General features: G+C 39.3%; 1 protein-coding gene across 23 annotated transcripts in view; it reads left to right on the top strand.

The window, feature by feature from the left end:
- Positions 1 to 16,010, top strand: part of CASK (calcium/calmodulin dependent serine protein kinase) — a 361,743-nt gene that overhangs the window by 241,631 nt on the left and 104,102 nt on the right. For all 23 annotated transcript variants that reach the window (XM_070605863.1, XM_070605866.1, XM_070605862.1 and 20 more), the window contains exon 9: positions 10,638 to 10,721. In XM_070605863.1, coding sequence (XP_070461964.1) covers positions 10,638 to 10,721 — 84 coding nt within the window. The remainder of the gene's footprint in view (positions 1 to 10,637; positions 10,722 to 16,010) is intronic.

Here is a 16,010-nt window from a genome sequence, read left to right as displayed (position 1 = left end):
TGGGACGCCTACCACAGCATGGCGTGCCAAGTGGTGCCATGTGCGCACCCGGGATCCGAACCGGTGAACCCCGGGCCACCGAGAAGTGGAATGTGCAAACTTAACCGCTGCACCACCAGGCCGACCCCCCCATCTAGTTTTTTTTTTTTTTTTAAAGATTTTATTTTTTCCTTTTTCTCCCCAAAGCCCCCCGGTACATAGTTGTGTATTCTTCGTTGTGGGTTCCTCTAGTTGTGGCATGTGGGACGCCGCCCCAGCGTGGTCTGACGAGCAGTACCATGTCCGCGCCCAGGATTCGAACCGACGAAACACTGGGCCGCCTGCAGCGGAGCGCGCGAACTTAACCACTCGGCCACGGGGCCAGCCCCCCCCCCATCTAGTTTTAAAGGCTTTAAATGCTATCTGTCCACCAATGACTCCTGAATTTATACCTTCAGGCCAGGCCTCTCCTCTGAGGTATTCTTTCTTAATCCAATATATAATTTTGCTCCCTGATACCGCTCTGATGTCACCCCTTACTATTCTCCTCTTACTCTGTTCTCCTTCTGTTGGCCACCTTGCTGTTCCTCACGCAGCAGGCACGTTCTCCCTTTAGCACCTCTGTGTTAGTCGTGTCCGTCCCTAGAGTACTCTTCCCCTAGGTATCTTCATGGCGTACTCCCTGCCCACTCAATTTAAAATCTGGGAGAAGGAATGCCCCCTGCTGCCGGTATTCCTCTCCCCCTTCCCCACCTTAGTTTTCTCCATAGCATTTGTCACCATAAGTGTACTTATACTTATTTATTTGTTGTCTGTCTACCCCAATAAAATACAAGCTGCATAAGAGTGTGAACTTTTAGCTATTGGTTCACTTCCGTCTAGCACCCTAGAAAGTTTCTGGCATATAGTAGGTGCTCAATAAATATTAACGATTGACTGAATGAACAAATGAATTATACCATGCTACTTCCCCAAAGATTATGCAAAACAGTAAGATATATTAAAATGTAGATTAATAATGTATCTTATTGACAGTGACATGGAATAATAATATTACAGAACAATTTTGAAATTCCAATGAATCTTGATTCTCCTTAAGAATATTATTTCTCAAATCTGCATTCAACCCTCTGATACTCAGTTCTAATTATTTTTGACTAGAAATATTCAGTCCTAGTTATTCCTGATGTCCCCCAGAAAAGAGTAGGTAAATAGTTCTTAGATGCTTTCTTAGTATTTTTTTCTCCCAGAAATGAACAGTGTAGGGGGAACTTCTGTCTCTCCTTTACTTTTCTTAGCTTCTCCATAATGGGGATCTTTTGTTCATTAGAAGCTAGCTTAAATGCCAAATAACAATGAAAATGGCAGCCACATTAGTCATTTCTAAGATCCTTTAGAAAATTTGGCTTTTATTATCATGCTTGTCTTGGCTAATAACATATTTATTTTTGGAAACCCTTGTCCCTGCGATGATTATAGTTCTCATTCTAAATATATGAGCTTAATAAATAATAGATTTCTGGCACCAGAAAGACAAAAGACAAAAAATGTCAGTAACTTAAATGAGAAAGTTCCAGAAGGCTGTTTGAGCTCAGTGCCATGTACCATGTCTGAACTACAGTTTACCTTCACTGCTTGTGTGTCATCTGAAGATGGAAGAATTCAATGAGAATGTTAACTAGCTGATGAGAACAGGCCTGTTATATTAAATACTTACCCATGTATACTTGTACATCATTGCTGTGGATGTAAGTGGTGTTAACTTAGTAAGGGCTATGGTTTAAACATAAAAAACTCCTGAATAACTGCAAAGTGAAGAAATAAGATGATGAAAATCCTTGTAATGAAGAGTACCCAAAGTCATAATGCCATTGCTTTATGTCAAAAAAAAAAAAAACCCAAGAATTATTTCTTGCTAAAACCACAAAAAAAGTCCTAGTTAATCATTTCATATCAAAAAAGAATGAGTAAATACGCCAAGTAATATGTGAATGTCTTCTGATTGTTAAATCAAACCTGTTTAACACCTTTATCTATCTAAATTAGTGATATTTGCTGTGAATATTTATTTCAGCAAAATAAGACCAGCTGAAATTGTGCTTTCTTCATAGACAATTTAGCTCTTTTCACACCCTTTGTAGCCTTAATGTGTAGACCCTAAAGTATATTGGCTGTAATAAAATATGAAAAGACTATTTCGGTCAGGCTAATCAATTTGAATTTTGGAAAAGTCAGTCAACACATCAATTAAATGTATATTCAGCATCTAGTGTGCACAAGGGATGATGGATCAAGTTCTTCATTAAAGTGCAGGGCACGTTGCTGTGGAAAGTTTTCTGAATTCATATCACATTACTATTCATTTCAGGTTGGACTATTTAATCCATAAAAACATTATTTTTATTCTTTTGTTTCATTTATAATGCCTTGGGTTTTGTTATTGTTTACTTGTTTTCTGGTAAGAGAGACTTTAATAGACTTGTTTTTTAATCTTGTGATTTTATCCACTTAGAAAATATCAGAAATCATAATTTTAAGCATGATTTTATTAAAAACCAAGTATTTTTTGGTTGTGTCTTTATCTTCTGTGTCCTCTCCACTTCACCTTTGTGAGTGTTGGTCGGAAAAGGTGTCCACTAGAAATAAGAGTTCACAGTAGGCTATGTACTAAACTTCTTGATCTGGTAGAGAGAGAACGGCGTAGTCAGGCTATGAACTGGATTTTCAAGTGCCACTAATATAAAGACACAGAAAGATAACCTCAAAGAAGTCACACGTGGGAAGCATCACAGACGAGTACAGAGCTGTGGGCTCGGAAGGACTGATGAGGAGCGTGAGCCATCACTGCAGGCTGGAGCCCCAGGGAGGGCTGCGCATGTTAGTGGGACTAAAGGGGGTCAGGTGCTCCACGTGGGACGTGCAGGGGAGCACAGGCAAAGCGTTACAAAGTGCTCAGGGCAGACGGGGGCAGGCAGCAAACTGGTGTAACACAAAGGTCAGCTATCTGGAGGATTGTAGCACTAGTACACTGGAAAATCTGGTTTGAGGAAAGAATATATAGTCTAGAATGCCACATTGAGTCCTTTAGATACTAAAGCGTAAGAGTGAAAAGCTACTGTAAGTTTTTGAGCGAGGATACAGCACAAGCGGCATGCTCATATAATTCCTTCAGACACTGTGTCCAGGTGGGTTGCCTGTCAGGAGGCAAGTAGTGGAGGCCAAGAGATCCTACAGAGCGATCGCTGTCCAGTCAGGAGGTGAGAGGGGCCTGGACCAGGGACTAAAAGTGGAAGTGGGAAAGAAGTACCCAGACTGAGAGATTTTAACAAAGGAAAATTAGTGGGGCTCAGTGAGTGATTTGGGGTATTTGGAATTAGGAAGCCTATGGGAGGGTTAAACATGTAGACTGGAAGTGATTTATTTTAAATTTTTTATTTTGAAATAATTTTAGACTCACATAGAAGTAGCAGAAATAGTACAGATAGTTCCCGTGTACACTTCACCATTCTTCTCTCCAATGATAACATCTTATATAACCATAACACAATTGTCAAAACTAGGAAATCGACATTGGAACACTACTATTAACTAAACTACAGGCCTTATTCGAATTGCCCTAGTTTTTATATGTATTCCTTTTTTTTTTTGGTGTATAGTTCTATGAAATTTTTTTTTTTTTTTGAGGAAGATTAGCCCTGAGCTAACATCTGCTGCCGATCCTCCTCTTTCTGCTGAGGAAGACTGGCCCTGAGCTAACATCCATGCCCATCTTCCTCTACTTTATGCATGGGACACCTACCACAGCATGGCTTTTGCCAAGCAGTGCCATGTCCGCGCCCGGGATCCGAACGGGTGAACCCCAGCCACCGAGGTGCGGAACGTGCGCACTTAACCACTGCACCACCAGACCGACCCACCAGTTTCATTTTCAATGGCTTGCAGTACTCATCTGGTCAGCCCCACTTGTGTGCTACCTCATTCGAAACCTGAGGAGGTATTCCATGCCGTAGATTAGTCTCACAGCTCTTGCTGTGTTGATTCTGGTTGGTTTTACACTTGAGTGTGTTGGGAGTGTGCCAAGGACTTCATATAGAGATTTAAAGACTCCTTCCCCAGTTCCCTTCTCTTTGTAATCCTGCCCCTGCTCTCTGCGGGGGTGGGGCCCCACCTGCTTGCTGCTGTTTGCGTAAGGCAGGGCTGGGATGGTAGAAAGAGCTCTGAGGGGGAGGAACTTGGCTTCTTTCATGGTGTTCCCCTGGAGTAGCATGGGTACAGTCAAAAGGATTCTGTGCTGCAGAGCCAACCTCTTCTCAGTCCTTGGCTAAAAAGAGGAGGCGTTTCTTGGGAGTCCATTTGTCTGCGCTCCTTGTCCTTGGAGTTTCCAGGTTGCGGGCGGCTCTCACAGCCAGGCCAGGATATGGTAGGAGGCAAAAAAAATCCCAGCGATATTGCCACAGGATCGCCCCCCGAGTCCTGGGACTCCCTCCCCAGTCGGCCTTTTCTCCAGGTTTCAGAGCCTTCTGTTAGTTGCTTTCACTTTTGAATCATCAATTGTCTTGTTATCAAGAACTCTAGAAAAGTAGACTTTGGAAAAAGAAGTATCTATTCTATAGAATATGGAATGCTTTAAAAAGCAGCTCCAATGCCCATTTCTTGCTCTGGAAACCAGGCATGCCATGCATCTTTCAAGCCACTTTCTCCAGGCCCTTCTCTCTCACATACATTAGGTGTCAGCCAGAGGGTTGATCTCACTTCTGAGGAAGGGAATGAAGACCCTTCAAAGAAAAAAAATAGTGGAAAATTTTTCTGTCACATATACCTAAAATGTTAAGCAATTTCATTTTAAGCAAAATTCAGTTAGATTTTAGCCTCAATTCGGTAGTAGTAATAATGAAAGAGAGACTCCCTACTAGCACTGTCCAATAAGAGCTTTCTGCCATGCTGACAGTATTTTATATCTGCAGTGGCCGGTACAGTAACCACTAGCCACAAGTTGGCTATTTAGCACTTGAAATATGTCTAGTACAACTGAAAATCTGAGTTTTTAATTATATTTAATTTTAATTTTAGTAGTCTTATTTAGTGGCGACTATACTAGACAGAGCAGCCTTAGACTCTTCATTCAAAAATACTCTGTGATGGGGCGGCCCCATGGCCGAGTGGTTAAGTTCGTGCACTCCACCTTCAGCAGCCCAGGGTTTCACCGGTTTGGATTCTGGATGCAGACATGGCACCGCTCATCAGGCCATGCTGAGGCGGCGTCCCACATAGCACAGCCGGAGGCACTCACAACTAGAATATACAACTATGTACCAGGGGGCTTTGGGGAGAAGAAGAAGAAGAAGAAAAGGAAGATTGGCAACAGATGTTAGCTCAGGTGCCAATCTTAAAAAAAAAAAAATTCTGTCTCTTGGTTCACCCTTTTTGGAAACAGTTGGAAATGGGTCACAGGTTTGGTCCTCAGTGATTTTCACTAGGTTTTATTTTTACCTTTTTCCTTACATGATAGGAACACGTTTTCAGTTGGAAAAATAACAAAGCTTATTTAGAAAGCTATTTGTTGATACACACGCACACACACTCACAAGAGCTCCTAAATTATTTTACGTCAGAGGTTTCTACATCTTGACTATTAAGAGTGATTATTAAAACTAATCATGTACCTATCCAGCACCTCATTTAATCTCCACAACGAGCCTGTAAGATTAGTTTTCGAAAAGAAACAACTGAGACTGAGAGAACGTAAGGTCACACAGCTAGTAGCTAAATGACTCAGAACTTTAACAGAAGTCTTCCTGACGACCCGGACCACTGTCTTCCTGCTGTACCATGCAGTTTCTTTTTGTTTGGGGTTTTTTCTTCTTGTTTTTAAGACCCTCCCTGTGTTTTTTTTCCTATATTCTATCATGATGCAAAACAATTTTTATCCAAAAAATAATGCAAAGGCAATTTCGATGTTTCTTTTTCAGTATATGTTAAACATCAAACATAACAGAATTAAAATTTGTAATCCACAAACAGTAATAGCACTCCATTAAAAGATTCCATTGCTCATTCTTAAATAGTAATTTTGTCCTTCTCTCTGCTGGTTAATTATTTGACAAATTCTTATGTCTTCTGTATCGGTGAACCTGTTTTTGCTCAATGCAGGAAAAGGAGGTTGTCACTAAAGATAATGAAATCATTTCCAAGATATTTAATATATGGAGAGATGAAAACTGGAGTCATTTTGACATCAAGTGCTGTGTGTGTACTTGAGAAAAATATTTTGCTCTCCAGTAGAACTCTTGTCACTTTTAGTCATTAATATAGAAAATAAATTTTAAAGTGTTTGTATTCATTCCTTAGGAATTTTCACTGATAAAATAAAGGTGAAATTTTTCAGAACTAACTGCAAAATCCTACATTTAAATTCAAAAATAGGGGCTGGTCCCATGGCCAAGTGGTTAAGTTCGCGCCCTCTGCTGAGGCGGCCTGGGGTTTCGCTGGTTCGGATCCTGGGCGCAGACATGGCACTGCTCTTGAGGCCACATTGAGGCGGCATCCCACATGCCACAACTAGAAGGACCTGCAACTAGGATGTACAACTATGTTCCAGGGGGATTTGGGGAGATAAAGCAGAAAATAAATAAATAAATAAATAAATTCAAAAATAAATTGTGTAAGTACGTAATACCAAAATATTGATTTTATTGATTTTGGAGGAGGAGGACATAGACTTTTTTTATATATCAACCTTGTGTATATATAAAAATGCAAATAAATTAGTTAAGAAATGCCTAAAATTTTCTTCACATTCAGAGTCTAACCCTTCTGAATTAGTGTTCATATTTTTCTGCACAGCATTATCCTGTGTTGATGATGAAACATTTCTTACAAATGCTACACTATTGGCTCCAGGTTTTCTTCCAAGATGTTGCCACCCATTCTAAAAGGTTTAATGTGCCAAGAATACTTGGCATGTACTAACAGGCAATGCCTTCTTACATAAAAGATTTTATGATTTTAGAAGTGGCTCACATACAAATAGGAATTTTAGTTACAAAATAATAATAATAAGGAGGAAGAAGAGGAGAGGAGGAAGCAGTGGTGGTGATGATGATGATGACCTTGAACTTTACTTATAAATACTACATAGTATCCAGATCAAGGGAAGTAAGAGGTCTACTTCATACTAATTAATCCTCATCTGGTATAATGCATCTCATTTTCTCAACTGTATAATGGGATAGTAATGATATGTACCTCCTAGGATTGTTGTGAGGAATAAATAATATAAACATGTAAAGCACTAGAACAGTGCCTGGCACATAACAAGCCCTCAGTAAATGCTAGCTATGATGATGACAATTATGTCCAGTTTGAACCATGACACTTTGAGATAACTAACGTGTGGTATTGCCTCTGCTATCTTAGATAGTTGTTTTAAAGAATAAATGGGATAATGCCTATGAAAGTCCCAGATTCAGTGCCTGGGACATAGTTAAGTATTAACTTAATACTTAACAGCTTCTAAATTTTTATGCTCCCCCCCCAAAATTATATTTTCAGCCCAGACTTCTCTCCGAACTCCAGGCTTGTATGTCTGAGTACCTACTTGAATCTCAGCTTGAACTTTAGATATCTCAAGCATAACATAGCCAAAACTAAAGTCCTGATCCCCTCCCCATCTTACCCCCTCAAAAAAATCTGTCTGCAGTCTTCCCCAACTCAGTTGGTGTCAGACTTCTGGTCGTTCACACTGAAAACCTTGGTGTCATCCTTGACTCCTCTCTTTTTCTCACACCCCACATCCAGTCTGTCAGAAAATTCTCTTCTCTCTACCTTCAAAATATGTTCAGAATTAAGAACTTCTGGTCTTTGAAAGAGACTGTTAAGAGAATGAAAAGACAAGCCACAAAATGGGAATAAATATTTGCAAATTATCTGTTAAAGGATTTATATTCAGAATTCTCAAGACTCAATGATAAAAAAACACACAGCCCAATTTAAAACGGGACAAGATTTGAACAGCCACTTCAACAATAAAGATATATAGATGGCAAATCAACATCATTAGTCATAAAGGAAATACAAATTAACACCACCGTGAGATACCTATACACACATATGTCAGAATGGCCGGACTCACGAAGACTAACGGAACCAAGTGTTGATGAGGCTGTAGCACGGCTGGAACTCATGCAGTGCTGTGCGAGTGTAAAATGATGCAACTGCTTTGAAACCAGTTTGCCAGTTTCTTAAAAAGTTAAACACACTCCTGTAATATGACCCAGCCATTCTACTCCTAAGTATTTAAGAGAAATGAAACATATGTCCATACAAAAACTTGTACAGTAATGTTCATAGTAGCTTTATACGTGATAGACAGAAATTTGAAACAACCCAGGGTCCGTCAACAGGTGAATGGATAAACAAATTATGGTATATTCATACAATGGAGTACCACTCAGCAATAAAAAGGGCTGAACTATTGATACCCACGAGAACATGTGTCAACTTCAAAATCTTTATGTTGAGTGTAAGAAGCCGGACAATAATGAGTACATACAGTATGATTTCATTTACATAAAATTCTAGAAAATGCAAACTACTCTATAGTGACAGAAAGTAGATCAGTGGTTGCCTGGGGAGGGGGATGACAAAGGGGCATGAGGAAATTTTTGAGAGTGATGGATATGTTCATTATCTTGATTGCGGTGATGGTTTCACGGTTGTATACAGATGTCAAAACTTATCAGATTGTACATTTTAAATGTGCAGTTTATTGTATGCTAATTATACCTCAGTAAAACTTTTTGGGGAAAACAAAATATATTGTGAGGCTCTCTCCCTTTCACCCTTTTTGTTGTTTGCATCTGGTTTCGTCCACCAGCATCTCTTCCCTGGATTACTGCAGTAGCCTCCTGACTGGTCTCCCTGCCTGTGTCTTAAACCTCTCCCCCTTCCAATCTGTTCTCAGCACAACAACCAGAGTGTTCCTTTAAAGTTGTCAGATCCTGTCCCTCCAGCTCAAAACCCCCAAGTTGCTCCCTCTGCCACTCAGAATAAAAGCCAAAGGCCCTTTATGGCCTACCCCAGCCTTGTCACCTCTCTGATCTGATTTACTGTTTACTCCACACACATGGGTCTCCTTGCTAGTTCCTGAAAATTCCAGACACGCTCCCTCCTTTTGGGCCTTTACACTGGTTGTTCTCTCTGCCTAGACCACTCACTCCCTCACCTCTTTTGGATGTCACCTTCTCAACTGGGGCTACTTTGACCGCCCTATTTTAAATTGCAATGTACTCAATCTCTCTTACTCTCCTGCACTTTTTGTTTCATTGCTTTATTTAGCACTCCATAGCACTTTTAACATACTTTATAATTTACGTATTTTGTATTTTCTTATCTTCTCCCACTACAGTATAAGCTACACGAGGACCTGAATCTTTGTTGGTTTTGTTTGCTTGTGTAGCCCAAGTGCACAGAACAATGCCTGGCACATGGTAGGCTCTCCAGAAATATTTCTGAAGTGAATACTTATAGCAGACAAATCTTAAAGATACATTGACAAATTAGAGTAGAACCAAAGGTGGGGAATAAGAAAAATAACAAGAGGTTTGAAATATACTTGAAGAATGGGTGAGGCAACTGGAGACATGATCGTAGAGAAGCATAGATTTAGTGGAAGTGTGATTCCCCTCTTAACGACTGAAGGCTTATTATATGGAAGAGGTAGTATGTGTGCTCTGTGATGCCCCAGAAGACAGCTAGCCCAAACAAGCCAGATAGGGGCCCAGGCTAGGTACGAACTTTTTCATTTTCTTAAAATTATAATGGGTTGCCATAAAGTAATGATCTCCTACTGGATGAAGTCAAAGAGAGTGATCATCCATCAGGGATTGAAGGGGATCCCACATGGGAAATATGGGAATTAGGTTTGAATTGAACTAGATGACCTCCAAAAGTTTGTTCTAGTTTGAAGATACTGTGATATCTTTAAATCCAGTTATTCCTGACAACTAAGAATGCTCAATCAGTTGTGGAGTTAATATTTCAAATGTTCATTTTACCTGACAAGATCACGTCAAAGATAACTTCATACTTTCGAAATAATTATGATTAATTATTTTAGCCACATACCCAAATATCTGAAAATTACATGACCTATTATTTCAGCCCTTTATCATTGCTGAATATAAAATATTATTTCCTATCAGTTTTGACCTTCATATCCCTCATTTGAGAATGTTTACCAGTATCATGGAATAAAATCTCCAGTCTCCTAGAATTCCATGTAAGTTTCACATTTAAGAATTTGGGCTTTATTTAAAGTTTGCTTTAGATTAAGCTTTTTCACGTTTTTAAAAATTTTTTTGCTGAGGAAGATTCACCCTGAGCTACCATCTGTTGCCAATCTTCCTCTATTCTTTTTTTCCTTCCCCAAACCCCTAGTACATATTTGTATATTCTAGTTGTAAGTCCTTCTAATTCTTCTACATTAGCTGCCACGACAGCATGGCTACTGACATGGGTGGTGTGATTTTGCACCTGGGAACTGAACCCGGGCCACTGAAGCAGAGCACACCAAACTTAACCACTAGGCCACAGGGGGTGGCCCGCTTCTTCACTTTTTTAAAGGGTTGTATATGTTCATTATCTTTCTTCTTTTATAGGAACGGGATCGTTATGCCTACAAGATTCATCTTCCAGAAACAGTAGAGCAACTGAGGAAATTCAATGCAAGGAGGAAACTAAAGGTAAATTAAAGAAATCAGCAAAAAGCCAGACAGATGCAGTTGATGATAATGTTTTTATTCTGTTTCGGTACCCATAAATATATCCTAGTGTTGGCCATTGTTTTTCTTTTAGCTAAATTTTCACTTCCAAAAATTACTACCATTTCAATAAGATTTTGGTTTTTTAAATCATTTAAGGCAGTATCTAAGTGTGAATCTAAGTAATAAGTTATAATAAATGGAAGATTAACCATATTTTAGATTTGTATTGTCTTTAAAATTTATAGCATGGATATAATTACTTTAAAAATAGTAATTTACTATTATTATCCATGATTGTTAAATATGACCATAGGCCACATTTTCTCAAAGTTAAATATTTTGGCAAAAATATGTGAGTTTAATGGAAACAACACGAAATTAGAATGGGAATTAGGATTGAACAACCATCCCAAAGCAGTAAAAATTCCCACTACCTTGGTCTGCTGGAAAATATTTTCAAATTACTTTTCCACCTTTCCTTTATTCTTCCTACGTACTTTTCTGCTTTTATCACTCTCCCTATCCTCCACCCCACAAAAAAAATGGTAATTACCCTATATGGGGAGCCCATTTGACTTTAAAAGGTTTTGAAAAAGATCCAACATAAAATAATGGAATCTTTTCAGCACTGGGCGAAAATTGTATGGGACAGCATTTTCCCCCTCCCCTCAACAGAGGGAATTATTATATTATGGTCTTAAAATTAACTTAGGTTTGACTTACTTTCAGTTACTGTAAAAAATTTTAACTCTGTCCTCTAAGTGGCTGATTGGATAGTAGTCTTCCTTAGCCGTGTGATTCCTGCCAACTATAAAACTTTTCTTTGTAAGTATTTTCAAATATGTCGTAAGTTGCAATAATATTACTCATTATTATTCAACCCCTGAAATATGTGAGTGATTGTATACAACTCTAGATTTATAAGAACATTTGTATGAATTTTGGGGGAACTATGTAGGCCACGGTATTATCCTATAGAGCTGAACTGTCCAACATGGTAGCCACTAGCCACATGTAGCTATTTAAATTTAAATTAATTAAAATTAAATTAAATTAAAGGGCCAGTTCCCCAGTCACACTAGCACATTTCAAGTGCTCAATAACCATATGTGGCTAGTGGCTACTATATTGGACAGCGCAGATGTAGGACATTTCCATCATTGCAAGAAGTTCTATTGGACAGTGCTACTATAGGGCATGGAAATTTTAACATGTCATTCTTGGGGATGCTTATCCCCACTTAAGCCTTTCTTCTAGTTCTTTTTGCTGTCAGAGGTTCAAACTGCTCTTCTCTATTTGCTTTGAAAGTCCTTTGCAAAAATAATTATTAATGACGTGCCATTATTGAGATGGTACCCAAAGCAGTTTCCCAAGACTTCTGTTTCTTTGCTTTGATATACACCTAACCCAGTGTAGCCTACAAAAGAAGCAAATCTCATTATCCAAAGTGAAATTTGGCCAGCCGTTTTTGAAGCTAGTTTCCTCCCCAAAGAAACCATTAATTATACTTCTTTCTCAATTCTTCCCTAAAGTCTTTTTAGCTCTGATGCTGCTTTGGCTTATGTGACATTACCCTGTTTGGCGTTGAACCTTTCATTGCCCATGTACAGGCCTGTTACCACAGGGCTCAGGCTTGCCCCATCACAAGAAACACTTGCTGTCTTTCTCCTAGTGCCGCAAAATCAGACTTGGGCCTAAAATAGCCAAAGTGGTGACTAAGATTCATTTGGACAGGGCCAAGCTGTCACAGCAGAGAGGGGTCATGGGAACTTACCACATCCCTTTGCAGGGCTATTTAAAGTTTCAAGACCTACCAAACAACCTAGAATTGGGAACATCAGCAGGTTTTTTCAGCTTCTGGTAAGACTGTATTCCTTTGAGTGATTCAGCCACCCTGGTTAAAGCATGTTAGACCTACCCTCCCCAAGGAACTAATTCTCCTCATTCTGCCTCTTCTGCAAGCTTCTAGAACAGAGATTGCAACTTCCCTGGCTTTCAGAGCCCACCACACAACGTATTTTCACAAATGAACAGCTAGGTACCCATCCTTCTACCCAGACACTGTTTTTAAGCTCCTCAAATGGTGGGCAGCAACCTTATTTTTATGACTCCCTTTGAAGTGATTAAAAGGGAAGATCACAGACAGCAGTAGAAAATTGCTTTTGTTACTTCGTCAGAGGTAGGAAATTTTTATTGTTGGTAGCAAGAAGAAAGAGAAGGAGTTAGAGCATTATGAGAAAGAGTAGGCTCTGGACCTACGTTGCCTTGGGTGAAAACTGCCTCTGACACTTACTAGCTGTGTAACCTGGAACAAGTGATGGAAATTCTCTGTGCCGCAATTTCCTCATCTGTAAAGTGGGGCTATGATAATCGCTAAGTCATAGGTTATAGGGATTCAATGAATTAGTATATTACAGCAGTTAGAACAGTACCTGGCAGTCATAAGTGCTCCATAGACATTATTTGCTATTAACATTATTGTTGTTATTGTTTTATTATGATTTTGATGTTAATACCTTTGATTTGGTGCTCTATTTATAAACAACTATAATTCCTAAATAGATACTCCATACCATTTTAGCTTTTTTCTTGTCACTGACATTAACACTTTGAGGTTTTAAAAGGCTTTTAAAAAATATATAAACCACCAAAAATTTCACTGGATAATCTCTATGTATTTCTTCCAAAGAAATTATGCTTAGACTTTTCTGACCATTTTGATCATCATTTTCCTTCACAGTATCTAGAAAGAGAAGATCTTATACTTGTGATATATTATAATATTCACTTCCCTTTCATTACTTTCCTCTGATGTCATATCCATTATATGGCTCTCCAAGTGTGGTCCCCAGACCAGCAGCATCAGCATCACCTAGGTACTTATTAAAAATACAAATTTTCAGCCTCTAATACAATCGGAGAAGAAAACAAAATACAGAAATACTTCATTTTATTGTGCTTTGCTTTACTGCCCTTCACAGATGCTGGTGTTTTTTTTACAAATTGAAGGTTTGTGGCAGCCCTGCGTTAAGCAAGTCTATCAGCCGCCATTTTCCCCACGGCATTTGCTCATTTCGTGTCTCTGTCACATTTTGGTAATTCTCACAATATTTCACACTTTTTCATTATTATATTTGTTATGATGGTCTGTGATCTTTGACATTACTGTTGCAATTGTTTTGGAGCACTGTGAACCATGCCCATATAAGGCAGCAAACTTAATGGATAAATGTTGTATGTGTTCTGACTGCTCCACCAACCAGCCATTCCCCTGTCTCTCTCCCTCTCCTTGGGCCTCCCTATTCCTTGAGACATTTGGTCTAATATTTAATTAGACCAATTAATAACCCTACAGTGGCCTCTAAGTGTTCAAGTGAAAGGAAGAGTCACACATCTCTCACTTTAAATCAAAAGCTTGGGGCTGGCCCGGTGGTGTAGTGGGTAAGTTTGAGTGCTCCACTTCGGCGGCCCACGGTTCATAGGTTCAAATCCTGGGCATAGACCTACACACTGTTCATCAAGCCATGCTGTGGCAGCATCCCACATAGAAGAAGTAGAAGGATTTACAACTAGGATATACAACTATGTACTGGGGCTTTGGAGAGAAAAAAAAATCAAAAGCTAGAAATGATTAAGCTTAGTGAGGAAGGCATGTCAAAAGCCAAGATAGGTCAAAAGCTAGGCCTCTTGCACCAAACAGTTAGCCAAGTTGTGAATGCAAAGGAAAAGTTCTTGAAGGAAATTAAAAGTGCTACTCCAGTGAATACATGAACTTTAAGAAAGCAAAGCAGCCTTATTGTTGATGTGGAGAAAGTTTTAGTGGTCTGGATAGAAGATCAAACCAGCCACAACATTTGCTTAAGCCAAAACCTAATCCAGAGCAAGGCCCTAACCCTCTTCAATTTTGTGAAGACTGAGAGGTGAGGAAGCTGCAGAGGAAAAGTTTGAAGCTAGCAGAGGTTGGTTCATGAGATTTAAGGAAAGAAGCCGTCTCTGTAACATCAAAGTGCAAGGGGAAGCAGCAAGTGCTGATGTAGACGCTGCAGCAAGTTATCCAGAGGATCTAACTGAAATAATTAATGAACTACACTAATAATCTACACTAAACAACAGATTTTCAATGTAGACAAAACAGCCTTCTATTGGAAGAAGATGCCATCTAGGACTTTCATAGCTAGAGAGAAGTCAATGCCTGGCTTCAAAGCTTCAAAGAACAGGCTCACTCTCTTGTTAGGGGCTAATGCACCTGGTGACTTTAAGTAGAAGCCAGCGCTCATTTACCATTTTGAAAATCCTAGGGCCCCCTTAAGAATTATGCTAAATGTACTCTCCCTATGCTCTATAAATGGAACCACAAAGCCTGAATTGACAGCACATCTGTTTACAACATGGTTTACTGAATATTTTAAGCCCACTGTTGAGACCAACTGCTCAGAAAAAAAGCTTTCAAAATATGACTGCTCATTGACAGTGCACCTGGTCACTCAAGAGCGCTGATGGAGATGTACAATGAGACAGATGTTTTCAGGCCTGCTAACACAGCATCCATTCTGCAGCCCATGGGTCAAAGAGTAATTTCCACTTTCAAATCTTATTATTTAAGAAATATATTTTTTGAGGCTATAGCTACTGTAGATAGCGGCCATTCCTCTGATGGATCTGAGCACAGTAAATTGAAAACCTTCTGGAAAGGGTTCACCATTCTAGATGCCATTAAGAACATTCGTGATTCATGGGAAGAGATCAAAATATCAACATTAACAGGAGTTTGGAAGAAGTTGATTCCAACCCTCATGGATGACATTGAGAGGTTCAAGACTTCAGTGAAAGAGGTAACTGTGTATGGGTGGAATTAGCAGGAGAACTAGCGTTAGAACAGGAGCCTGAAGATGTGGCTGAATTGCTTCAATCTCGTGATAAAACTTTAACGGATGAGGACTTGCTTCTTATGGATGAGCAAAGAAAGTGGTTTCTTCAGATGAAATCTACTCGTGGTGAAGATGCTGTGAAGATTGGTGAAATGACACCAAAGGATTTAGAATATTACATAAACTTACCTGATAAAGTGGTGGCAGTGTTTGAGAGAATTGATTCAAATTTTGAAAGAAGTTCTACTCCGGGTAAAATCCTATCAAACAGCATCACATGCTTCAGAGAAATTGTTCATAAAAGGAAGACTCAATTGATGTGGCAAACTTCACTGCTATCTTATTTTCAGAAATTGCCACAGCCACCCCAACCTTCAGCAACCACTGCCCAGATCAGTCC

Source organism: Equus przewalskii, chromosome X, assembly GCF_037783145.1.
Source record: "Equus przewalskii isolate Varuska chromosome X, EquPr2, whole genome shotgun sequence".
NCBI lineage: Eukaryota > Metazoa > Chordata > Mammalia > Perissodactyla > Equidae > Equus > Equus przewalskii.
The sequence above is the reverse complement of the archived record's forward strand: the minus strand, read 5'-3'. Positions and strand labels throughout refer to the sequence as shown.